General features: G+C 45.2%; 2 protein-coding genes across 2 annotated transcripts; both read left to right on the top strand.

Moving 5' to 3' along the window:
- Positions 1-1,122: 1,122 nt before the first annotated feature.
- pwwp2a (PWWP domain containing 2A) lies at positions 1,123-8,771 on the top strand. Its single transcript, XM_041952931.1, has 2 exons — positions 1,123-2,097; positions 5,839-8,771. The coding sequence occupies exons 1-2, from the start codon at positions 1,127-1,129 to the stop codon at positions 7,730-7,732; spliced, it is 2,865 nt and encodes a 954-aa protein (XP_041808865.1). The 5' UTR covers positions 1,123-1,126; the 3' UTR covers positions 7,733-8,771.
- A 10,450-nt stretch (positions 8,772-19,221) lies between these two features.
- Positions 19,222-24,079, top strand: slc23a1 (solute carrier family 23 member 1). The gene is made up of 13 exons (XM_041951693.1): positions 19,222-19,383; positions 20,132-20,289; positions 20,732-20,820; positions 20,910-20,977; positions 21,306-21,487; positions 21,584-21,704; positions 22,027-22,183; positions 22,387-22,534; positions 22,610-22,715; positions 23,173-23,302; positions 23,409-23,552; positions 23,633-23,728; positions 23,850-24,079. Exons 1-13 carry the CDS (start codon positions 19,222-19,224, stop codon positions 24,077-24,079), a joined length of 1,791 nt encoding a protein of 596 aa, XP_041807627.1.
- The last annotated feature ends 1,724 nt before the right edge of the window (positions 24,080-25,803 follow it).

Here is a 25,803-nt window from a genome sequence, read left to right on the forward strand (position 1 = left end):
AAGTCTTTGGACCAATCAGAACAATCCTCCTGACCTGACAGACTCTGAATGTGAGAAACATTAAAAACATCTGACAACTAGACCTCTGAATGTTAGCAACATTTCATCACTCATCACGAAGCCTTTACAGCTGAGAGCATCCTGACTGGGAACTTCTGGTTCATCAGGACCGTGAGTAAACAGAAAGGATGCTTCAGTATTAAAAAATCAGTTAAATCAATCAGATTATCTGATTCTACCATCATTATCAATGATAACGTGATGCCTGACGTGAAGCCCACCTGATTCTGCTAAACAGCTAAAATCTACCTAAAACTTCTAAAGAGCAGGTAACAGAGTTCTTCTCAACAGAGAATCGATCTACTACCACACATATATATGTATATATGTATGTATATATGTATGTATGTGTATGTATATTAAAATAAATACATTAATTAATTAATTAAAATATGAAACTATTTTCACTTCAACATTAATAATCAATTAGCATCTGATTGGCTGATGGACACTCTTATATGATTACTGCTCTGTATTTTTATTCAGTGGTTATGAATAACTCATTAACATCTAACCTCCCAGTGCTTTTATTCTGAAGGTCACAGTTTAACCTTAATGATCAGTTTATTGATCTGTATTGACCTGACTATTCTAGATTAATAGAATAACACAGAATATCACCATAGTTATATTTAAAAATGTCGGTAACATTTCACACCAGTTGATAGTTTTCCTCGTATTTTATGGTGTTGTCAGAAAGATGTTGTTTTAATAAATTTAAGAAAATATTGAGTCCACATAATTGAAGAAGATATTTTGGATTAATCTGCTTGAAATTAAACTGTGGTGAACTCAGATCAGAAATCGTTTTGTTGATCAGCTGCTGATTGATCAGATATCGATAGATGTTTTGCTCCTCATGTTTTTTTTGTGTCGTGCAAAGATAAACACCCCCTGGCGGCAGCCTCACGCCTGACAGGCTATGACAGAACCATCCAATCAGAGATATCGCCCTTCCTCGTTTCATTTGATTGACAGGAAGTCAAGCCAATGGCAGTGCGCCTACGCAGCTGGCAGTATTGTAGGAGGCGGGGCGAAGTGCCGTTCGGCAACACAGCGGAAGAAAATGGCGGCCGTGGCTGCAGAGCCAGGAGCTGCGGCGGTTCCGACAACAACAATAACCTCGGCCACGGACGACGAGGGTCCGCGAGAACCAGGCCCGGCCGATCCTGGACTCCCAGGAGCCCTGGTGGACACCGACGAGCCGCGGGAGTACGGCCCGGCTGTAGAGTCGGTCGTGCCGCGGGTGGAGGATGGTGGGGACGGCGAGGAGCGCCGCCATGTCGGGCCGGAGCTGGAGCCAGCGGCGGGAAAAGCGCTCTCTGATAACACCATTAACGATGAACTGCTCAGTAACTTCCCGACGGATCGGATTAGCCTGGACCGGTTCTCTCCCGGTGCACTGGGGGATCCAGAGGGCGGTGGGAACGTATCGGTGCAGGCGGTGTACCGCAGCATCCTGGCGGACCCCCAGCCCTCCGCCGTCTTCCTGCACTCCTTCCCGGCTCCCCCGCCCGTTACCGAGGCCGGGCTGTCTCTAGCGGAACCGGCGGAACCGACCACTAACGTGACGACGGATCGGGCGGAGACGGCGGATCGAGACAGAGGCTACACGGCTCTGGTTCAGCCGGAGCTGAGGCCCGGCCCCGCGGAGGACGCCATGTTGGATGGTACCGCCGAGCGGCTTTCGGTCCCGCACAGCGTGGATCCGGACTCGGGCTTCGGTAAAAACTCAGCGGGGAACGAGGAGCTGTCGGGCCGCGGCCTGCGGGACTCCTCCCCGCCCTGCCGGTCGCCGAAGAGGCGGCTCATGACGGACAGCTTGAAGCAGGAAAAACCTGCAGGAGAAGACTCTTCCCGGCCAGAGCCTGGACCCGAGCCTGGTTTCGGCGCTCCGCCTCTCGCCTCTGTGCAGGATCTCAGTCCCGGGTCCGAGGTCCGGGTCTCGCTGGATCACGTCATCGATGATGCGCTGGTGGTGTCCTTCCGGCTGGGGGAGAAGCTGTTCTCCGGGGTGCTGATGGATGTTTCCAAAAGGTAAAACTTTATTGAAATAAGATGTGATGTGAAATGATCATGAACACCTGTCCAACAGGTAGAATAATCAGGTTTGACTGGAGCTTCATCAGTTAAGATAAACTATTAATAGTTTAATTGATTCTAGATTTGATGTTTTCTGTTGAATACTGCAGTTTAACTGTTAAACGTGTGAGTCAGCAGTAACATTCAGACACTTGATGGATTATTTTAAAGAATAATTTTAATCCGTTCAGATGAAGTCCCCACGGTGCTGCTGTGGGTTGAACGTCTTTTCCAGCCCAGAAAAGTGTAACTGACCTGGGATCATTACTGAACATGGTGGTGCCTCTGCAGTCCCTCGTGGTTAAACTGAAAAGGTTTAAAATGTGATTTTTAATAACTTCAACTTCTTACAGTGTTGAGCTTTGGACTGTTTGGCGTCTAAACAATCAGTCAATATTGTAATTAGATTAATTGATAATGACAGTAATTATTAGTCGTGTCCTGTCAGATACTTCAGAATGATCTCCAGCTCAGCCGACTCCCCAGGACTTAAAACTCATTGGTGAACTGTTCTGACCTCCTAGCAGCTCACCTGTGTGATCTGTGTGAATCTGGGTCATTTTCTGTCCTGTCATGAATCCACTGCGGCCTTTGGCAGATTTCAACATGAATTACTGGACAACAGAAACCCTGAGTCCTGTCCTGTGTTGCCATGGTTACGTCTTGTTCAACAGGTCTCATTGTTTCTGTCGTTTTCTATCATCTTGAAGCTGACAGACGAGCTGCAGGACGAACACTCTGATAAAAGAGCTCAGCTACCCCCCCCAGCAGCACAGAGCCTGTTTCCCTCTCACTCAGGTGTGGTTACCTGATTTTACCCAGATGTTTTCACCTTGAACATGGCCGTGAGGTTTGGCTGGAGGCACCTCCAGGTCATCAACAGTCATACATGCACTGTCATAAAATTCAGTCTGACTGTTGACGCCTGCAGCGTGTCGGGTAGGCCGGCCCATGAAACTGCACCCGAACCTGAACACTGATTCTACTTCTGTCAATATAAGGCCTGAAGGGTCCTGGTCCTGGTCCTGGTCCTGGTCTCTGGTGTATCTGCCCTCCAGCAGAATCACTGTGACAGATAGCTGCCGTCAGGGTACAAAGGGTCACAGAGTTGAAATATAATGATCGATGGTGCTTCCTGCCGCCGGTGTTCAGGGTCGATCAGCTCAGGTGTTGCTGCGATGACGTGTCAGCCACCTGCCGACGGCAGCTTTAGTCACCGATGGAGAGTTTTAATTAAATATAAATAAAGTTTTAGACCCCAGACTCATCTTCTGTTGTATTTAGATTTTTTAAGAATAACTTTGCTAAACCAGCACACTGTGAAATCCACCTCGGTTACTTTGACCAGACCAGAGATCAGACTGACCACGATAGAAATGTGTGTTACGATATTTAACGAGGCAGCTCAGCTCATCTGAGTTCACTGGAAAAGAAAAAACTGAGTTCAAAGGTGTGTGGTTGTATTTTTCAGTTTAATAAGGAGAATTTCCTCTCTTGATATTTTTAGTTATTTAGTTTTCTAGACCAATAAATAAAAAGTGAACTCTTTGCTCATACACATTTCTCAGATAGATAAATATATTTTATTTATCCCAAGCTGGATCAGGGTTTTTGGGTTAGGCAACACAAATAGTCTGTTCACACTCACACAGTTGGGCTTAACTGATGAGCTGAGTATTTATATAATTACCTTTTATTTTCCTTTGGGCTGATTAATTATATCTTATATATCATGTCTTTATAAGACATTTGGATCCACTGTTTGGACTGTTCTGGTTTCCTGGTTTGTCTGCAAACGCTGCGAACGCGTCATTAATGACATCATCACCTGAATGTGGCGAGAAATATTCTGCAGGACAAATCCTTCTCGTGCTTCCCACAGAATGTTTGCGTCATGGCACACAGAAGGAGGCTCGTGCACACGTAAAATATTTACAGCTGCTTTGCTTCGCTGTGCGTCAGATAAACCACGAATCAAACGATAAGTCACTGCAGCCAATGACGTCAGAAGACCCTGAAGAGCTGTAGCAGCCTGTATTTACTGAGCTCAGTGTACTGATGTTTACAGAAAGTCCTGCTGCAGCTTCTCTACATGAGTTTATAGACCGACCCCCCCAGACACGTTGGTTCACTTCAATGTTCCCTAACCGCTGCTGTTATGGCGAGTGTGGGGGGTCATCATGACCTGAGTCTTCCTGTTATCTGTCCAAGGTCTGCACATTCCCGTGATTCGCTCCACAGTGTCCTTATCTTATCCTTAATGTCACCAGAACAGTCAAGGATTAGCACTGCATACTGATACTGCATACTGATACTGCATACTGCTACTGCATACTGCATACTGCATACTGATACTGCATACTGCTACTGCATACTGATACTGCATACTGCATACTGATACTGCATACTGATACTGCATACTGATACTGCATACTGCATACTGCTACTGCATACTGCATGCTGCATACTGCATACTGATACTGCATACTGATACTGCTTACTGCTTACTGCATACTGCATACTGCTACTGCATACTGCATACTGATACTGCTTACTGCTTACCGCATACTGATACTGCATACTGATACTGCATACTGCTTACTGCATACTGCATACTGCATACTGATACTGCATACTGATACTGCATACTGCTTACTGCTTACTGCATACTGATACTGCATACTGCATACTGCTTACTGCATACTGCATACTGATACTGCATACTGCATACTGATACTGCATACTGCTTACTGCATACTGATACTGCTTACTGCATACTGCATACTGCATACTGATACTGCATACTGCTTACTGCATACTGCATGCTGATACTGCATACTGCTTACTGCTTACTGCATACTGCTTACTGCATACTGCTTACCGATACTGCATACCGATACTGCATACTGATACGAATACTGCATATTGATACTGCATACTGCATACTGCAACAGATTCTACTACCACAGCCTCATCACACTGAAGCAGTAACAAATGTTAAAAAATATTCATGTAGTATTTGAATTAGACTCCAAAGTAAATACACACAGCAACCAAAGTCCCTTTCAGGAACATGACAGACTAATAACGTGTCCACAGAAACAGAAGACAAAAACCTGGAAACTGTGTTTGTGTACAGATTTTGGGTTTTGTTGTCTAACTGCCTCTGGTGGTTAGCTGCACTTCTTTAATGGGAGAAGATGGTGGGACTGAGAGTCAAACCATTTCTCATCAAACTGCGGCTGGTTGGTGGATCAGATATCAGCTGTGTTGATATCACCCCCCCCCCCTCAGTGTCATGGCCAACGAGCCACTGTTGAATGTCGGGTTGGTCGTCCACCGCTGATGGCTGACAGTCATCAACCACTGAGCTCCACCATCGTGGTGATTGTTGGGTTCGGTGGTTATTACCCAAACCTCTGAATGTTTACTGAGAATAAAGAACAAACATGTTATTTCCTGTTGTTTGTCCTGCTGCTCATTTGGTGTTGATCCTAAAACATCCGAATTATTCTGTGATTTTATTTATCTGCACACATGTAATACTTCACACATACAAATACTTCACACATACAAATACTTCAGTTACTGTTGGTGAGTCTGAAGTTTTACTTCCTGTTCGGAGTTTCAGTTTTAGGATTCGGTCTCCAGTTCTCTCACTCTGTTTTGTGTGTGTGTGTGTGTGTGTGTGTGTAGGTTTGGACCGTACGGTATTCCCATCACGGTGTTTCCCAGACGGGACGACCGGAGTCGACCTCAGATGTCCGTGCAGTCACAGCCGGTTGCCGGCGACGACCCGTCCGCCAAACAGGAGGAGGTCACCGTCAGCCCTTCGTCCCCGCCCCCGCTCCATCCTCACCCCTGGACCTCGAAACCGCCACCGCTGTTCCAGGAGGGTGCGCCGTACCCCCCTCCTCTGTTCATCAGGGACACCTACAACCAGGCCTTACCTCAGCCGCTGCCGCGCAAGATCAAACGGCCAAAGCGGCGCTACCGCTGCGAGGAGCCCACCTCCATCATGAATGCCATCAAGCTCCGTCCCCGCCAGGTTCTCTGCGACAAGTGCAAAGGCGTGGTGGCGTCAGGCGGGCACAGGGATACCCGACGGGGTCCGGTGGATCTGAGGGGCGAGGAGGCGTCCCGGCGGCGGCGACCGGCCGACGGACCGATCTCCTCAGAGGTCAAACGGCTGAGGAGCGACGACAAGGCGGGGCGTACCGTGGCAGACAGGCGCTCGGCATCAGGAATACGTGTGTCATCTTCATCATCATCATCTTCCTCTCGCCGTGTCCTGAGGGGCGTGGCTTCATCTTCATCCTCGTCGCCATCCTCGTCCAACCGCATGTGTCTGAAGTTGAACTCCAAGAAGGTCCTGGCCAAAGGTTCTGCCGTCGATCGCTCCAAAGCACGGCAGGTCCTCAAGAAGCTCGCGAGGAGTTCCCAGCCGTCACCACCACCGGCGCATCGCCGGCCCAAAGACCAGAACCAGAATCAAAACCAGGATCAGACCCACAACCAGGACCGCACCAAGGCTGTGACCCGAGCGGCGGCGCTGCAGAACCACAACCAGAAAGTCCACTACACCCGCCGCCAGCACCTCAGCGGCGCTGCCGTCAGCTCGAGCTCCCACACGCCTCTTCCACCCAGAATGCGCCTCAAACCCCAAAGGTATCGTACCGACGACAGCCAAGCGCCCTGCTCCTCCTCCTCCTCCTCCCCCCCGACAAAACAGAGCGCTTGCTCATCACCTCCCAAACCGTCTTTAAGCCCCGTCCTCACACCTGAGTCTAGCACAGCCCCGTCCCCTCCTTCGACCACAGCCCCTCCTCCAGCGCTCCACTCCTGTGCAGCCAGTGTTGCCGTGGAGATACAGGAGGTGAGCACGCCTGAGGAGGAGGGGACAGAGCAGGGAAAGGGAGGAGATGATGGGCAGGTAATGGATCCTCCTCCCCGCTCCTCCTCCCTGGACTCCTCTCACTCAGAGTGCAGCTCCACAGAGACCTTTGACCTCCCCCCTCACGGAGACGCACCCTCTTCTTCCCCTCCCACTCCCCCTCCCTCCTCCTTAGGGCCCCGCTGTCCCTCCTCTTCCTCCCCCTCCACCCCTCCCCCCAGAGCAGATGACGAGGAGTTGCAGGCCGGTGGTGAGGAGGAGGAGGGAGGTGAACTGAAGAGGCGTCGTAAGTCTTCCACGTCTTCCTCCTCCTCGTCTTCATCGTCCTCCTCCGTCTTCTCTAAGTTGGTGTCCAAGTGTTTGCTCCCCGACGGTCGCACGGTGTGCGTCGGCGACATCGTCTGGGCAAAGATCTACGGCTTCCCCTGGTGGCCGGCGCGTGTGCTCGGCATAACGGTGTCGCGGCGCGGCGACACGGGGCTGGCGGTGCGGCAGGAGGCGCGCGTCTCCTGGTTCGGCTCCCCCACCACCTCCTTCCTGCCGCTCACCCAGCTGTCCCCCTTCCTGGAGAGCTTCCAGTCCCGGTTTGACAGGAAGAGGAAGGGGCCGTACCGCCGCGCCATCGCTGAGGCAGCCAGCGCCGCCAAACAGCTGACGCCCGAAGTCCGTGCGCTGCTCACACAATTCGAAACGTAGCTACGGCTGCTGCTGCCAAGACCTCCCTGCCCCCTCCACACACGCCACACCCCCCCCCCTACCTGCCCACTGCAGGCAGCAGGAGGAGCCTGCCCCCTCCTCCTTCTCAGACTGATACCTGTCTGTCTGTCAGAGACTGATGCAGACAGATGGACAATGTTTCTCTCTCTTCCTGTATGGAGGGGGGGTCGGAGCTGTCAGTGTTCAGGAGGGCTGTGGGCGGGGCTTATCTCTGGGGTTACCTCAGTTTCAGGCAGGCGTCAGTCAGCGGCAGCGTTTCACCCGCCTCACCGTCACGGTGTCGTGTTTGTTCGGACTGTTGAAGGGTCATTTACTGCGTTTACAGTTACTGTGTGTCGTCAGGGGGGGGGGTCGATTCAAATCGATTCGATTCGGGTTCGTGTCATTAAAACCGTTTTTTTCAGCTGTTTCCTGATTGTCTATTAAAAATAGTTTTTTTTATTGACATTTGGCAGCAGATTAATGAAGTATTGGCATTAATGATGGTTATAAGACGAGTGAAAATGGCCAGCACCAACCCCCCTCCCAGAGTGATAGACGAGTATTTTACAGACATGATGTTCACCAGAATTACTGACGGATTATTATAAATATTCAGCCAAAAGCTGTTTGCTACAAATGTTCCTTTAATTTGGCCGTTCTGTCATCAAACAGCTGTGAAATAATTCATCAAAATGTATAAAAACTAAACGAAGTTCTGCTGCTCACAGGCTCAGTGATCAAACATCAGAGGTGGGGGGGCTCCTGAGAAAACACACGTGTCTTTAGGGTGAATCTCACTGTAAATCTTTACAAGTATAAGACATCAACTGCTTTCAGAATGTGAACATGTAAACTGATCAAAGTCACATCAAAGCTTTAGTGCATATTGATTAACTAATACTGGTTAATTATGGCTGTCGTAGTCAGGGGGCGTGGCCAAAGTAACAGCGGTATTCCACTCTCTGCGTGCCGTCAGCTGTCAACCTGAATAATAAAATGAACAATGAAAAAATCTGAATATGTGCTAAATAATAGCCAGTAAAATATGAATCAAACGTGGTTAATGTGATTTCTGCTCCTGAACCTCAGCGCTCAGCGTCTGAACCTCAGCGCTGTGCGCCGTCACCTGCATCTTTACGCAGGATAAACTGTGAGCACGCGAGCAAACTAAAATAAAATAAATTTTAAATAAATGCTCATTAATTATTTTCAGGAGCCGCATCAGAGGGATGGAAGAGCCGCATCCGGGTTACTGACCCCTGATCTCACCCCAGACACCACAGGACGGTACTTTCTGTCTGTGCGCCTCATAGTGCGGAAAATACGTATATAAATGTATAAAAATCGATCTTCGGACGTGAGAATCGAACGTAGGATCAGTCGACCCTGAAGTTTCAGTCTGAATGAGAGCGAATCAGAAGAGAGAGTCACAAATATAAACGCTAACGCTCGGATCCAAATGGTAGAGCAAAGCTAACAGATGCTAAGCTAGGCTCAGCTGTACCGAACACACGGTTGATTAATTCATGTTCAGTCGACTAGTTTGTGATATTTTCTCGCTCAGATGTTACTCGCTGTGTAAGTTCTGATTCGCTCCGGCCCGCTCCTCGCTCGCCGGTGTGACGTGTGAAACGCTGTGACGTGCTGACGTGTCACTTCCTGTTGTGTGGATTCTCCTGGTTCCTCAGGGTTCTGCAGAGGAATGCCTACAGACTGAAAACATTTATTTTCTATTATCTTTCAAAGATAAAAAAAATTTAAACTGTGAAACACAAAGTTGTCCAAACAGTGGCCAGGGGGCCCAAACAGGGTCCCCAGATGAGTCAGAGTGGTCCAGACTGTCTGAGGTTTTCAGTTTCATCATGTGATCACATGATCACGTGATCATGTCTGTTCTGCTCGATGAAAACATGATGAGAAGTGTTCTCCGATTGGTTCACAGTCAGCCAGCCTCCCACTATCTGTGGGGCAGTTGCCATGGCAACAGGGCTTCTTCTCAAACGCTACAAATGAAAAATAAAAGAAAAACAAGTCCAGGATCGGATCAGATCTTTGTAGTCCAGGATCGGATCAGATCTTTGTAGTCCAGGGTCGGATCAGATCTTTGTAGTCCAGGATCGGATCAGATCTTTGTAGTCCAGGGTCGGATCAGATCTGTGTAGTTCCGGTTTGTTTCGTCACCACGACGCTGGAACATTTCTGGGTTCATCAGTCTGTTACACAGCCGATCACCTTCGATCAGTCAGACTTATTGATCAGTGTGTCGTTGTTGAGACAAAACTCTGCTGCTGTTTGTTTGAAAAGACTTTTAGTTTGAAACTCAGATGTTTTTTGCAGACCATGTCGCCGAGGTCTCAGTTTCTGGACATTAGACTCACAGACGGACAGGTAGGACACACTGACTGTTAGACAGGCGGCTGCTCTGCTCTCGTGACGACGACGACGATGGTGATGATGATGAAGGTGGATTTTCCCTCTCTGCTGTTTGTATTTTCAGCTGTCAGACTCTTTTTACCGTCTGTTTGCAGATCAGAGATCCTGAACTAAAAACTGTTGGGACAAAATCACGGAAACACGGACGAGAATCAAAAATCAAAGAATCCGTCTGAGAGTCGATCTGTGTACTTGTTTTTTTCTGATGTTTTAAATCTATTAAAAAACTGTCAAACTTCGTATCGTCGTCGTTGTCATTTAACGCTTCCTTCTTCTCTTGTGGTGATTTTACTGGTCGCAGTCACGCTGCCTTTGGCTGCTTTCCTCAGTCAGATTTTCTCACCTGCAAACAGATGTTTGGTAAACGGGTCTCCAGAGCTGCTTTTACCACAAATATCAGCAACGATAAAATAACGATTCTGTTTTCATCTTCAGATCCGTTAGATCCTCACCGACAGTCTGAAAGATTTTCAGTATCAATCAGAGAAAAATCAGATGACGTTTGTTAACGTGTTGCTGATTTCAGGTAAAAGCATGTCTGATAACCAGAGTGGGAAAATACCAGCAGCTGCTCAGTAAATACTGCAATATATCAGTGGGTACTGCGTGAAAACTTCATCAGCAGTTTGGGTCAAATTAATGATGTTGACTGCTGCTGGATGTTCGCTAACAAGTTGATGAAAAGTTCAGTTATTGCAGCTTTTATTGGAGATGTGACTACGTTTACAGTAGGAATATATTTATCAGATATTATTTAAATCAGCAGAAAATTCCAGGTTTGTTTCTGTTGAGCTTCGATGTTTCAGCAGCTTCAGCTTCACGGCTGTTAATCAACACGAATCAGGTAACATGCAGGAAAATATTTAAACTCGTTTCAGGAAGATCAATTATCTCAAGTGAACTTTGAATAGATATGTAAAATATCTGATGACATCATCAGTGACATGTATTGATCTGATGACATCATCAGTGACACCTCTCTCTCTCTCTTTACAGCACGACTCTGAAGAGCTGCTGACCCTGAGAATCCTGTATTGTGATTGGCTAAGAGGCTGTGGCCAGAGTCAGAGCCACATGGACATAAAGAATTATTTAAGTGAAGAGTTTATATTTATAAAGAGACGACGCTGATGCATCAGTTTCATCTGATCACCGAGCGTTTCCAAGGATACAAGATTCAGACCAGTGACATCACGTTTTATTCTGCGTCCTCCAATCTCAGCATCACAGATTAGTGTTAAACAGCATCAGAGATGGTCAGGACATGTTACCTAGTTTAGCACAAAGAGTGGGGGGGGGGGGGGGGGACTCTTGGTGTGGCTCTGGTCAGTGCGATTGGCAGGGGGTTTATTGATTATTGATCAAGTATGGAAACCGATCCCTGTTGTAGGTCAGTCGAAAGTTACTGTAAAGTTAATATAAAGTTTAATAACCATGAAGTTTGAATCCTGTTTTTAAGTTTCCACTCTGAAACATTACGTGTTTCAGCCGGTGAGGATTAACATTGAAACAACTTGAGTTCACCGAGTCTCATTTGTTCACCTTCACCAGACTTAAAAAACGCGATTTACATAAAATGTCAAACTCAGTCGTAGAGACTCTCTAACTGTCAGGATCAGCCAATCAGAGAACGTCAGCAGCTCCAATCAGCCAGAGCAATCATTGTCCTGTCGACTTTTTATTAATGATGAATGTGTGAAACTGGTGGTTTATGAAACATGAGAACCTGGTCCTGCAGAGCCCAGGTCCTGCGGAGGACATGGGTTCAGAGTTTTGACATTTCTGTTTCTAAACCTGGGAGCCAGCAGACAGCAGTCGGTTGCAGCAGCTACCGATCACTTCATCGTCTCGTCCCGTTGTCGCCATCATCGCGAACACACACGGAGATTAGTTCGACATGTTTCCAGCCTCCACAGGTGTGACTGGTGTGTAGCTAACTGGCAAAGCTAACATTAGCTTGTTAATATGACCCATTCAAAGTAAGAAGTATGAAGTTCAGTCGACACACCCGACCTCAAACTTGATAAATGATGTTTAGTTTTGATTCAGTCTCAAAGATTTAAATTATGCGTCCCTGAAATAACGAACATACCTCAAATTCTGAAATGTTATACTGTTAACGTATACGTATAGATATTTCCCTCTCTTTAAGCGTATGAATACTGCGAACTCTGAAGCACACAGCTTTCTCCACCTGTGCAGACAAAAATAAAAATACCTACATGTGAGGAGATTCATCTTTGAAATTTCTGAAAGTTATTTTTGGAAGTTACACGAGCTTCATTTCCTGTTTACATCGTTCGTTGATCTTAATTGAAAAGCACTACAAATGTTTGCTAGCGACACATTTACACATTACATTTACTACATCATTGCTTTAAATGGTGCAGCCTGATTTAACGAGTCCTTTGAAAGCAGTCAGGCTGGTTTCTCACAACTTTGACATCCTCAGACTGAAGGATCCTTTACGAGCTGCTGCAACAGAGTCCTGATCTGCAGGTGGAACTGGTTTCAACTGGTCTGAACTGATTATCTTGAAATTATTTTATGGATCATCCGTCCGTTCTCACAGACATTTTTTATTCCTCTGACATGAAAATGATGCAAATATGTGATGACAGGAAAAAATATTACTGTAATATTGTGTATAAACTCCAGATGATAAATGCAATAAAAAGGCTGCATGTGACACCAGTTTGGTTGTTTTGCTGATTGCTGACATGGGTGCAGAAACGTTGCCTACAGATTAATTTCCGTCAAAAGCAAATGATGCATTCCATAGTCTGTTTATTTTTACTGCTAAAGCAGTTTTTATGTGCGTTGCTTCACTTCAGGCGAACAGAATAGACCTCTGAAACTGGCTAAAAAAACGTGACCTCAGAAAATTGTGATCCAAATAAGCTCTCAGTTCTTGTCCTGTTAGACCTCAGTGCAGCGCTCGATGCGACTGATCTTGATATTTTAGTCAGTGGTCTTCAAAGTTGGTTGGTCTTTCTGGCTGTGTGTTAAACTGGTTTCAAACTCAAGTCAAAGGGAGAAAGTTTAACATAACTTTTGGAAAACGTGTCTGAGAAACATGACATCTGTTTTCAGGTTGCAGGGAACGGATTGGTCCACTACTGTTCTCACTATACATGCTGCCACTGGGTGGCATTAGAGAGCACAGTGTATGTTTCCATAGTTATGCAGATGACACACACCTGTACATCTGTGCTGAACCAGATGATGCTGCGGCCACAGACTCCATTACTAACTGTCTGCTAGCAATAAATCAATGGATGAGCAATAATGTCTTTAAGTTAAACGAGGAAAAAGATAAATATTACTACTCGGCCCTTAAACAGTAAAAGAAATGTTGTTTAATAATCTGGGAAATTAACTCCCTGGATTAAATCTGAGGTTACAAATCTTGGTGTTCTCCTAGTTTCAGATAAACTTCAAGTCCCACATCAACAAGGTGATGAAAACTTCATTTTCCACCTTAGAAACAGCTAAAGCTAAACCATTTATGAATCATGAAGATGCTAAAAAACGGATTCATGCCTTTATTTCAAGACGACTTGTTTACTGTAATGCACTCTTTACTGGCCTCCCACTGCACCAAATATAGGTTAGAGTAAGCATAATCAGAGGTCGACTGTGGTCTAAAGGGTTGATCACTTTGGGTTGTGGTATGTGAGGTCATGCAGGGTCAGATCTGATGGAGGGAGACCAGATGTGGAGGTGTAATCATGGAGATCCAGCTTCCCTGAAGATGGACAGAAGGGTCGGAGGGGAAAGCACCTCTCAGTTAAATAATTCTTAAAATACGAACTTGTTTTTGAGTTAGGAAAGAAACGGGTGGAGTAAAACATAACGCCATGTGATATATTGTGTTTTCTGTATGGTAAGGCCAGAGTCTTCTGATCTGACCCTGAAGCTCTGTCGGATGGCCGGCATCTGATCTGATGCTGCTTGTTAATAAAGATTTCTTCAACTCAAGCTCGTATCACACCACACCACAATGAACGGGAGCGCAACACCGTCCAGCGTGTTGTTATTTCTCTCTCCAGAAGACAGCTTACAAGAAAATAATGCACATTGATGGAGTTTTTGATCAGATGGGGAATGTTTAGAGAGCACAGCACCTACTCCAGTGTCAGAAGCATCCACCTCCACAATCAACTGGATCTCAGAGACAGATTAAGGACCGGCGCTGAGGTGAAGAGATCCAGGGAAAAGGGCAGGATGGCTCTGTTCAGACTCACCTGTCTCCAGTCAGACAATCATACACCACACGGAAATCCTTGCAAATTGCCTCAGTACAGTTGTAGCCAGGTTAATTTGTAACACATTTGCCTCTGATAATATTCAATGTCTGATTAATGTAAGGTGGGCAGACAGTAACAACAACACACCCCAATGCTGAAAAAGAATTTGATTCTGTGGAATGGCATTATCTTTGCTATGAGATATTTGGTTTCAGGAAGACATTTAAAATGGGTAAATTATTATACAATGCATCTCAAGCAGCCAACCACTGGGCTAATCATTCTTTAAAACCCCTTCCCATTCCTGTACATTAGCCTAAAGCACCTATCCAAGGTATTCCCAAAGTAAACAAAGCTGTTGTTGAACTATTTGGAGAACATGTATGGGTTTGGTCTCTTCTGAAATGTAACAGTCACAGTTAGAATCAGTTTACGTGCTGCTGGCATAGAATAATCAGAGTCACTGCAGATGACTACATCTGGGCTTTATTAGCTGGAAAACACGATGGGACCACAGCAGCATCAGGCCTTAATATTTGCTGTGGGGATCTACAGTTTCCCCTCCGTTTTGTCCCTTTTGTCCTGTGTTTTCCCTCCCCCCTCTCTGTCAAGTGTGTGTGTTCCTCTGCAGGGCGTGGCTACAGGTGGGGCTCGGTCTCCTCACCTGAGCTCAGCTGTGCGCTATCAGGCAATCCAGACCCACCTACTGCAGCAGTATATAAGGTCTCTCTCTCTCAGTGTTTGTCAGAATGGCGGTTTCTCCATGTGGTAACGTGACCTCGACAAGCCTAAGAATCTTTTTGAGACCTCTTTTCTTGTCTGCTTGCCTGACTTCCGGACTGTGTTTTTTGTGCTCAGGTGCTTGCTCCCACCTGTTTGCCTCCACGCCCTGTTGATCTGTGTCTTGGGAAAAGGACTGGATCTCCACCTGTTTGGCCTCGCCATTACTCTGGAGATACATTGACTCTGCCGACGTTTTTAGATTCAGTGTTCATTAAAAACTGTTGACTTTCACCTTGTCTCCTGTGCTCTCCCCACCTAAGTGTTGCATTTTAGATCCACTACTTTTGCTAAACATAACAAATGCAGAACAGCTCGTCCACACATGTGTTACTTCCTGGCTGGATCATTACAGTTCTACATACATTACTCCAGAATGCAGCAGCTGACAATCTGGAAAAAAACATCATATTTCTCCCCTTTCAGCCGCTCCGCACTTTCTCACAATCCAGAAAAGAATTTAAAATCTTTCTCCTTACCAACAAAACTAAAACTGGCCCGGCACCATCATATCTCAAAGAGTTCACATTAGGGTACCTACGACCCCACTAGAACAATTCATGCCCAGATAACAGGTTTACTGATGGTTCAAATGTGTGCATGTCCTGAAAGCGCTCCCCCATTGTATACAATAAAGTCAGTATGCACCTCCTTTACACCATTATTATTTTTATCTGCCAGAACACCACCAAATGACCAAAGGCACCCCCTCATCTCTCCTCACGGGAAATCTGGAGGAAAGTGTCAGGTAAATCCAAATATGCAATCCCATAAGGATAGACTCCTTTTTGGTAAATCCTGTAATGTGAAGGGAGTGGGGGTGGGTCTTCAAACTTTATCTGACATTTATGAAGAAGGTGTCCTTAAACAAGCTGACAATCTTGTTGAGCAGTTCAATTTAGGCAACAATCAGTTTTGGAGATATCTCAAATAGAGACAACTCCATGTTGTTACTCCTGGCTCCACCCGTTCTCCCCCCAGGGCTTGGACCTCATTAAGGAGATGTTGTGTATCACAGAGAGGGGGCACAGGCCTTCCCACTACTATTTTATGTTTATAAAAAATGTGGTTCCACGACCCCCACAGTTCAGACAGTACTGTGGTGGTCTTGGTGGGATGGGATGAGGTTCACCACTTCACCAGGATGTTACTACGTGGGATCTGGGACCCTTTGTGAAACTGCTGTTGGTAAAGACAGTTCCTTTTGCAAAAGATTGTATTCTGACTGGTCAACCCTGAGAAGTGATGGAGGTAAAGGAAGTAAAAACAGTAGATTACACGAGAACAGGAAGAAGAAACCAGGGTCTGAACAGAGGAGGAAGAGCAGCAGCTTGCAGATCACATCAAAAAGTTGGCCCCCCACGGCCAAAACTGTGTGAGCTAACGTTAGACATGGCAGGAAGAAACAGCCTCCCTGTCCTCAGACACTGGTCAGAGAAGGGTTTGGCGGGTACAGCGTCCAGGATATTACATAACTGAGTAGGTCAACCAATGCTAACTGTCGTTAAATACAGTGTCCAGAATTAATTTGACATTGTTTTGGATGAGCACCCTTCTTTGACAGAAATGTTCAAATTGTTTCCTCAGTGGCAAACGTCACACGATTCTATTAATGGTTCGATATTGTTTAAGTCAGCTTTAAGGAAAGAATTAATAATGTTTGTGAAAGGAAAATCTATCATTAAATTAGTTTTTGAAATTATGCTCAGGGTTAAACTTAAGAAGTCTGAGGGTCAGTTCATCCCCCGATGGCTCAAATCACCCACTGACTCAGACCAGGTTACCCCTGGCAGGGGGCAAGTTGAGCCCTTTGTCATAGATGACTTTTTATCATTTTAATTAATCGGATCAATATGGGTCGACGGTTCCATCGTACCTCTGTCTCAGTCTTTCCTTACATAGAAGACAACATAAGTAAATTGTCCTATCACTCCCCCCCGATCAGAAAGAGCTGATCATAAACTGTTATCTCAGTGAGTGCCACACTTCAACAGGTGAGGAAGTTTCTGTCACGTGTGTGTGTGTGTGTGTGTGTGTGTGATGGTTAATAATCTGTTGTTAATCTATGTGGACTTTCACCTGAAACACATACTGTCTTTCTCTGTCTCTGTCTCGTCACTGTTTGTTGGTCAGTGGTCCAGGACTTCAGACAGCTGAGTGAAATGGAAGACTGTACGGTAAGGTGGTTATTGATTATTGATTGATTTTAAATCTAAAACAATCTGATTGAAGTGAAGACAGGTGAACTGAACAAGGACAGGTTGATTGTAAGACTGTGGGGCAGCTGAACTGAATGACTGAAGGACAGGTGGGATGCAGGACAGGTGGACAGGTGGAGTGTGAGACAGGTGGACAGGTGGACTGTGAGACAGGTGGAGTGTGAGACAGGTGGACAGGTGGGATGCAGGACAGGTGGACTGTGAGACAGGTGGACAGGGGACAGGTGGAGTGTAGCAGCCTCTCTGATTCCCTCTGCTCAGTGAATTGACCTGATTTTGTTCATTTGATTCTGGAACAAACTTTGTTCAGACTCTCAGGAGTTTATTTAAAGATCTGAAGTCTTCAAACATAATGTGTCAAACTGAATTTAATGAAGCAGAAGAATGTTTCTATGTTTATAAAATGTTTATGTACGATAAGATGAACCTTCAAGCTGGCCGTCACAGGTTAAATACAGATCATTACACAGCTAAATCTAAATGAATGACATCATAATAATCTGAATAATCTAAAACTCTGCATTAGTGGGACTCTCACATGGAGAGCCACAGATCATCGACCCAGAACAAACGTGTTTAGGATTTAGTGGGATCTAGCAGTGAGTTTCAGATGGAAATCAACAGAATACCCCCCCCCCCCCCCCCCCCCCCCCCCCCCGAACTCTGCTTCCTACATGTTAGCCAGCTAGCTAGCTAGCTAATGTCATGTGATAATAAGGCAACATGATGCAAACATGACAAGCTGAGCTTTGTGAAGAAATTTTTGTGGAGGTTTGTTTTCACAGGGCATCCCATTGGTCCTAACTTCAGAAGACTACAGTGTCATGTGACGGGGGCACAGAGCATCGCTTTGAGTCATCTTCTTAAAAAAAACTTTTTACCACCTTGGGCCACCCAATCTCTGTGCCCCAGGGAGGCATGCCTATCAAAAAGTTATAAAAGTTTGGATGATATGGCGATTGATTTGGTGTATTTGTACAGCAAATAGAATATTTTGTTTCCCTCCAGTGGGGCGTCTCTGCCAAAGAGACCAAACAGGCTGTTGGGGCAACTGTACCCGGCCTTGTGTACGTCCTTGGGAGGTAGTAAACTGAATACTCGTGATGTTTCTGGTGGGTCACTGTGACACTTAGTAAAGGTGTGTGTGTGTGTGTTTGGGTTGGGGGGGTTAAGTTCCAGAGTTCCAGAGTTCATTAGAACACGTGAGACAGTAAAACTCATAAACTTATAGTAGTGCTGATAACCACAGTTCTACAATAATAGTAGTAGTAGTACTTACAAGTGTGTATATTTTGGCGACATGTATGTGTTTATTCTGTGTACCTGTGTCAGACATGCAGAGACCACATTTTCAACGTGATGGTGTCTCTGTTAAAAAATCATGTAAACCGACTTTTCTGAGATAAATGTTGATCTTTATTTTTTCCTGACTTGCAGTCAGAGATGCTTTTATTTTGAACGTGCAAGGAAGTAACCCACATTGTGCTTTAGTGATGAATAAAGTATATTTGTTTACTTTCTTCTCTGTGATCATGTGTCCAGGTGAGTTCAGGTGCTATAAATGACGTAAACGTATTTCTTCTTTTAAATCTCTATGAAACACGTTATTTTATCATTTCATTCCCTTGAACTGTTTTAAGGATTTATTGTTTTTAAAATGATGTTTTAACCTAATTTGACTCCATGTTATTTTAAATTTTATTTAATATTTCATTCCACTTTCTGGTACTCCTTGTTCTTGACCAGTGCTAAAGTTACCTGTAGTGACAGGTGTGTCTGTCTGTCTAATCAGAGTCATGATTACATGGCACAGGAGCAGGGCCACCACATAAACAAGACTTCTCTGCCAATGGGGGACGATGAAAAGAATAAACAGCCAGAAGAAGCACAGAGGGTGGGGTCGGACATGATTTACACCATCGAAGACGTCCCACCGTGGTACCTGTGTATTCTACTGGGACTACAGGTAAAACTGGGATCACAATTTGATTACTGGGTTTAAACTTGCATTAGACTGGGTTTACGTTTAGACTGAGATTAGACTGGTTTTAGACAGGAATTATTCGATTTATACTGGGATTATGATAACATAAAATATAAAACCCTGATTCCAAAAAAGTTAGGACTCTTTGTGAAACATAAGAATAAAACCAGAATCAGTCATTAATGATCAAACTGAGTTTCCTGAAGTGTTCCTGAGTCCAGGTGTTCATCTCTTCATCCAATCACGTGTTCACAAAGTGTTGACCCTCGCTCCATCCTCGCTGTGAACCACTGAGCCTTTCAATCATGATGCTATCACCTGTTACCAATCAGCCTGTTTACCTGTGGAATGATCCAAACAGGTGTTTTTGGAGCGTTCCACATCTTTCCCAGTCTTTAGCTGCTCCTGTCACAACGTGTTTGAAACATGTTGCTGCATCAGATCCAGAATCAGCAGATATTTACAGAAATCACTGAAGATGATGAGCTCAGACAGTGAATATATTGAATAAATAATAGTATTGAATAGTAAATATTTGTGCTGTTCTTAGTTGAGTAGATAGTTATCACTTTGTGTTTTACTGAAGTTTTGCAGTGTCCTAGCTTTTTTGGATTCAAACGCAGGCTTGGTAAATAGTTCACGAGACACCATGTCTTTTCCAGTTTGACCATCAGAAGTGAGGAAGGACCAATGTTTATATTACCTGTCACCTGTTCTAATATGTCCTCAGCATTACCTGACATGTTTCAGCGGAACGGTAGCAGTACCGTTTCTGCTGGCCGAGGCCATGTGTGTCGGTCGAGACCAGAACACCATCAGTCAGCTGATTGGAACCATTTTCACAACTGTTGGACTCACAACTCTGATCCAGACCACTGTGGGAGTCAGGTAAGACTGGGGTAGTGAGGGGAGTCTGTGGGTTTCAAGTGAGACTGTGTGAGTTCGGTTAGACTGGAGGACTCAGGTGCAACAGTGAGTCTCTGAGAGTCAGACTGAGGGAGTCAGGTGACACTGAGATTCAGGTGAGACTGATGGTGAGAGGTAGGATACTGTTGTTCAGAGTCATGTGAGGTTTCCTCTGGGGAACTGTGACACTTAGTTAAGGTGCGTGTGTGTGTGTGTGTGTGTGCGTGTGCGTGTATGTGTGTGTGTGCGTGTGCGTGCGTGCGTGCGTGTGTGTGTGTGCGTGTGTGTGTGCGTGTGTGTGTGCGTGTGCGTGTGTGTGCGTGTGTGTGTGTATGTGTGTGTGTGCATGTGCGTGCGTGTGTGTGTGTGTATGTGTGCGTGTGTGTGCGCGTGCGCGTGCGTGTGCGTGTGTGTGTGTGTGTAGACTTCCTCTGTTTCAGGCCAGTGCATTTGCTTTCTTGATTCCTGCACAAGCCATCCTCAGCTTGGACCGCTGGACGTGTCCCAGTGAGGGTGAGACTGTCTGTCTGTCTCTGATCAGATGATGATTCGTGATTTTACATACAGTTAATACAGTGATTCATGATTTTGTTCGACTGCAGATGAGATTTATGGGAACTCGAGTCTTCCACTGGACACCACACACATCTGGCAGCCACGCATCCGAGAGGTACATGATTATCATTTGCATAGTGGGTTTGATTGGTCCAGGTGACGCTGGAAGCAGCAGACAGCTACAAGGAGCCAGAAAGACTACAGCTTCTATGGTTGAGGCAACAAAAACTTAGTGTTGGGTGTGGGGGGAGTTCATGGAAGTCATGGAGATGCACTTTCAGTCAGTCTCAAAGAGGTTCTGACAAATCATCAGCCAATTCAAGAGGGGGAGGCGAGGCTCAGCTCCGACTGGGAACAAAAGCTGGACCGAGGACCTGAACCCAGCTGACTCGTGCTCCATACAGGAAGTCTGTTCTGTCTCATTATTTGTTTGTGTCTTTCAGATCCAGGGGGCCATCATCGTTTCCAGTATTGTGGAGCTTGTGATTGGTCTGTGTGGGTTGCCAGGTTTGCTGCTGGAGTACATCGGCCCACTCACCGTCACTCCAACTGTCTCACTGATCGGCCTGTCTGTGTTCACCACAGCTGGAGATAGAGCCGGGTCTCATTGGGGCCTGTCAGCACTGTGAGACACCTGTCTGTTCACCTGTCTGTTCACCTGTCTGCCCCTCTTCCCCTGTGTCTACCAGCTGCCTCACTCTCTCTTTCTGCATCTCTGCAGGTGTATTTTGCTCATTGTGCTGTTTGCACAGTACCTTAAAACGACATCACTTCCTGTTCCTGTCTACAGCAGGAAGAAAGGACTGACCTCCACCAGAGTCCAGATCTTCAAAATGTTTCCTGTAAAAAAAACACAAATACGTAAACAAAAAAACCCTCAGGTGATGTATCAGGTGAAGGTCGGTGGTTCGATCCCTGGCCTTGGTAGCATGTCGAAGTGTCCTTAAGCAAGATGCTGAACCCCACATGGCTCCTGATGAGCAGGTGGCCTAGCTACCATTGTGTGAATGGGTGCTCTTTTTCTAAAAGCGCTTTGAGGGGTCGTCAGACTACGAAAGCACGATATAAATACAGTCCATTGACCATATTAATGTCAAGTGATGATGTTAAATATCTGAACTTTTACACGAACAGAAAAAAACTGCAGTTTCTGACATCTCTCAGATCATCCTCGCCATCATGCTGGTTTGGCTCATTTGCTATATTCTCACTTTGACCAACCTGTTGCCGAGAGACCCCGATCTGTATGGACATAAGGCCCGGACCGATGCACGCGGTGACATCATGACTTCATCACCCTGGTTCAGAGTGCCCTACCCCTGTAAGACACCTGAAATCAGCCAATCACAGGCTTCACAACAGTCTCTGAAATCAAGCAATCACAGAGTGCGCTCACAGGACAGCTGGTTTAAAAAAATCAATGATGATGACGATGAGGATGATGATGGACTGAAGGTGAAGATGGATCAGCCAGAGTGTTTTTCTTTGATACAACTGACCTCTTGCTTCCTCTGTTTCTGATAGGCCAGTGGGGGTTGCCAGTGGTAACGGTTGCTGGGGTGATGGGAATGCTGAGCGCTACCATGGCAGGCATCGTAGAGTCAATAGGTGATTACTATGCCTGCGCTCGTCTGTCTGGAGCTACACCCCCTCCAGTCCATGCCATCAACAGGTGAGGAAGGAAGTAATATCTTCTCGACAGACTTTGCCCAAACAGGTGTTTGATGTTTTGGTTTGTTTGTTTCAGGGGAATCTTCACAGAGGGTGTCTGCTGCATCATTGCCGGCCTTTTAGGGACAGGAAATGGCTCCACCTCCTCTAGTCCAAATATCGGTGTTCTGGGCATCACCAAGGTAACTGATGCCATGTCCATCTGTGATAGGTTTGTTTGGTACAAACCTACCGGTTCTGGATGGGAGGTCATTGATCATCCCCACACCTCAGCAGCTCATTCCCAAATCTCTACAACTCAGACCATGGCTCTGTGTTGGTTCTGGTCTACAGGGCAGTGAAGGGATCTGCTCTTTCTTGCCTCCAAGTCTAATCCAACTCCTCACGAAAAGTCAGGACAGTAGTCAGTTCAGTTCCCCACACCGTGAAATCCATGTTTTCTGAAAGTCTTTCCTGATCCAGGTCGACATCCAACACAAGAACTTTCTGACACACTTCATCTTTTTATTTGGGAGTCTGACAAATAAACCTTATTTCACTCAATATACAAACATGAGTCATGTGACCTAGACCTGTATGTAATCCTGTATTTCTGACACCTGCCGTCACGGCTGTTGAAATTATTGACCCTGTCTCCAGGTGGGCAGCAGGCGGGTGGTGCAGTACGGAGCAGGCATCATGTTCCTGTTGGGATCAGTCGGGAAGTTCACGGCTCTGTTTGCCTCACTGCCGGATCCGATCCTCGGAGGAATGTTCTGCACATTGTTTGGTGAGTCACAGTCAGAGGTTTTATTTTTTGTTTTATTTTGGTTATATGAGGTAACACAAGTGTGTTAGCGATGTAATTATAATCCAAGCGTGCTGGTATTTCTCAGGTATGATCACAGCTGTCGGTCTGTCTAACCTGCAACTGGTAGACTTGAACTCGTCCAGAAATCTTTTTGTTCTCGGGTTCTCGATGTTCTTCGGTCTGACTCTGCCGACGTACATGGACGCACACCCCAACTCCATCAGCACAGGTAAATGAGTGTGTGCATGTGTGTGTGGATGCAGATCAGTTGTTACATGTGTGTCCAATATATCACTTGTTTGTGTTTAGGTCTTGCAGAACTGGATCAGATTCTGACTGTTCTTCTGTCCACTGAGATGTTTGTTGGAGGTTTTCTGGCTTTTTGTCTCGACAACACAATACCAGGTAACACACACACACACACACACAGACACACACAGTTAGCTGTTGAGTGAGGTGAATATGTCTCTGAGTGATGAAGAGAAACCCATAAACTCTGTGTGTGTGTGTGTGTGTGTGTTTTCAGGCTCAAGAGAGGAGCGAGGTTTAGTTGAATGGAGGTCCTCGTCCTCCTCTTCCTCCTATGATCTTCCTCTGGGGATGGGTGTGATCAGGCGGACTCGCTGGCTCAGATGGTTTCCCATCAGCCCCACCTTCACAGGTTTCCGGGCGTCTGACAACCCACCGCCGCCTGAGAAGGAAGAGGAAGAGGAAGAAGAAGCTGCTGACGTCAACCTGCCCAGTACCAAGGTGTGACTGAGCCGGAATCAAACCTGTGACCGAAGTCTTTTTTTAATCTGCCATGTTTTACAGATTTATCGGTCAGCTGATGCTGCATTCACTTACAATCAGATGAGTGGGGGAAACTGCTTTAAACTGAGTTCACAGGGTGGACTGCTGGGACTGAACAAACTGCTGAGCCTGAACAAACTGCTGAGACTGAACAAACTGCTGAGCCTGAACAAACTACTGAGCCTGAACAAACTGCTGAGCCTGAACAAACTGCTCAGACTGAACAAACTGCTGAGACTGATCAAACTGCCCAGACTAAACAAACTGCCCAGACTGAACAAACTGCTGAGACTGATCAAACTGCTGAGACTGAACAAACTGCCCAGACTGAACAAACTGCTGAGACTGATCAAACTGCCCAGACTAAACAAACTGCCCAGACTGAACAAACTGCTGAGACTGAACAAACTGCTGAGTCTGAACAAACTGCTGAGCCTGAACAAACTGCTGAGACTGAACAAACTGCCCAGACTGAACAAACTGCTGAGCCTGAACAAACTGCTCAGACTGAACAAAGTGCCGAGACTGATCAAACTGCTGAGACTGAACCAGCTCAGAGCTTTCTGTCAGTGTGATGTCACAGCCTGATTATAACCGTTTAATCTTCAGAGTAGAATGTACTGCACTGCTGTAATTCTTTTATAACTTGTACTTTCACCACATCATTTCTTTTTTCAGTTTTTATGAGCTTAGGAAACTGATCAAGAAATTGAGAGACAATTTTTTTACTTTTCATTTATTTTTGTTTATATCATCAAAAAATAAATTATATTTTTTATTACAAGTTTAGGAGGTATCACTGTAAAAAGTATCAACATTTTCATGTAAAATTGTGCAAAAAGTGAGAAAACAAAGTTTTGATTGACATGAATGACGGCAGCACATTTTTACATATTTCACATAATGTTTTGTATTTTGTGTCCATTGTTGTAAATTCTTCAGAAATGAGACTGAAAATCTTCAGTTATATAGAAAATAATAAAAAAAACTAACCAAAACAGTACTATTTCTAATAATAACTGTGTATTTGTACATCAGATAGAAGGTGAAATCAAGGTGTTTTTTGTTTCTTTTGGTTTTTTGTACATTAAAATAGAAGTGATTATTTTAATGAAGCTTAAAACATGAAATCAAACATTTTGAGATCATTCATTTCTGGTAGTAAATATTTAAAACACTAAAGTTCAGTCGAGTCATCAGTTTTTTTTGTCATGTGTAAGAGTAAATCATCTGAATTGTGTAAAAAATCTGAAGCCTCATGTTTCTGAAATATTTCTGAAATTTCCAGAACAGAGCATAAAACTGGTTCCCAGTACAAAACCCTGTGGTACACCAAATAAACAGTAAATGTTATTTTTAAGTGTGTCATAATTAGATTTAAACGACCATCATTAATGTAATTCTATCATAGAACATAGTCGAATAAAAATAGGTTATTTTATTATTTTAAGTTTAGACTTTTTTCATTTTGAAAAACTTCACTGTACTCATCATTTCATGTGGTGATTATACATAATTCTGCTCTTAAATAATGCTGCAAGTCTGTCAGAGATAGAAAAACACAAAGTAAGTACATTTCACTTTCATGTTGAAAACTTTCTGGGAAAAAAAAGAGTGAAAAAAGCAGAAATTATACACAAGTGTGTGAAAAAGTGAAATCCCACAGTCCAAACCAAGTCTGTGGTGAA

The sequence above is a fragment of the Chelmon rostratus genome, chromosome 14 (assembly GCF_017976325.1).
Source record: "Chelmon rostratus isolate fCheRos1 chromosome 14, fCheRos1.pri, whole genome shotgun sequence".
Lineage (NCBI taxonomy): Eukaryota > Metazoa > Chordata > Actinopteri > Chaetodontiformes > Chaetodontidae > Chelmon > Chelmon rostratus.

What these genes read in the sequence shown, in the direction of transcription:
- slc23a1 (XM_041951693.1), top strand. Translation starts at nt 19,222, where the DNA reads ATGGCACAGGAGCAGGGCCACCACATAAACAAGACTTCTCTGCCAATG. An exon ending in GGCAGCCACGCATCCGAGAG is followed by an intron (nt 20,978 to 21,305) that starts GTACATGATTAT and finishes TGTGTCTTTCAG; the next exon opens with ATCCAGGGGGCCATCATCGT. An exon ending in GTTCAGAGTGCCCTACCCCT is followed by an intron (nt 22,184 to 22,386) that starts GTAAGACACCTG and finishes TGTTTCTGATAG; the next exon opens with GCCAGTGGGGGTTGCCAGTG.
- pwwp2a (XM_041952931.1), top strand. Translation starts at nt 1,127, where the DNA reads ATGGCGGCCGTGGCTGCAGAGCCAGGAGCTGCGGCGGTTCCGACAACA. An exon ending in CTGATGGATGTTTCCAAAAG is followed by an intron (nt 2,098 to 5,838) that starts GTAAAACTTTAT and finishes GTGTGTGTGTAG; the next exon opens with GTTTGGACCGTACGGTATTC.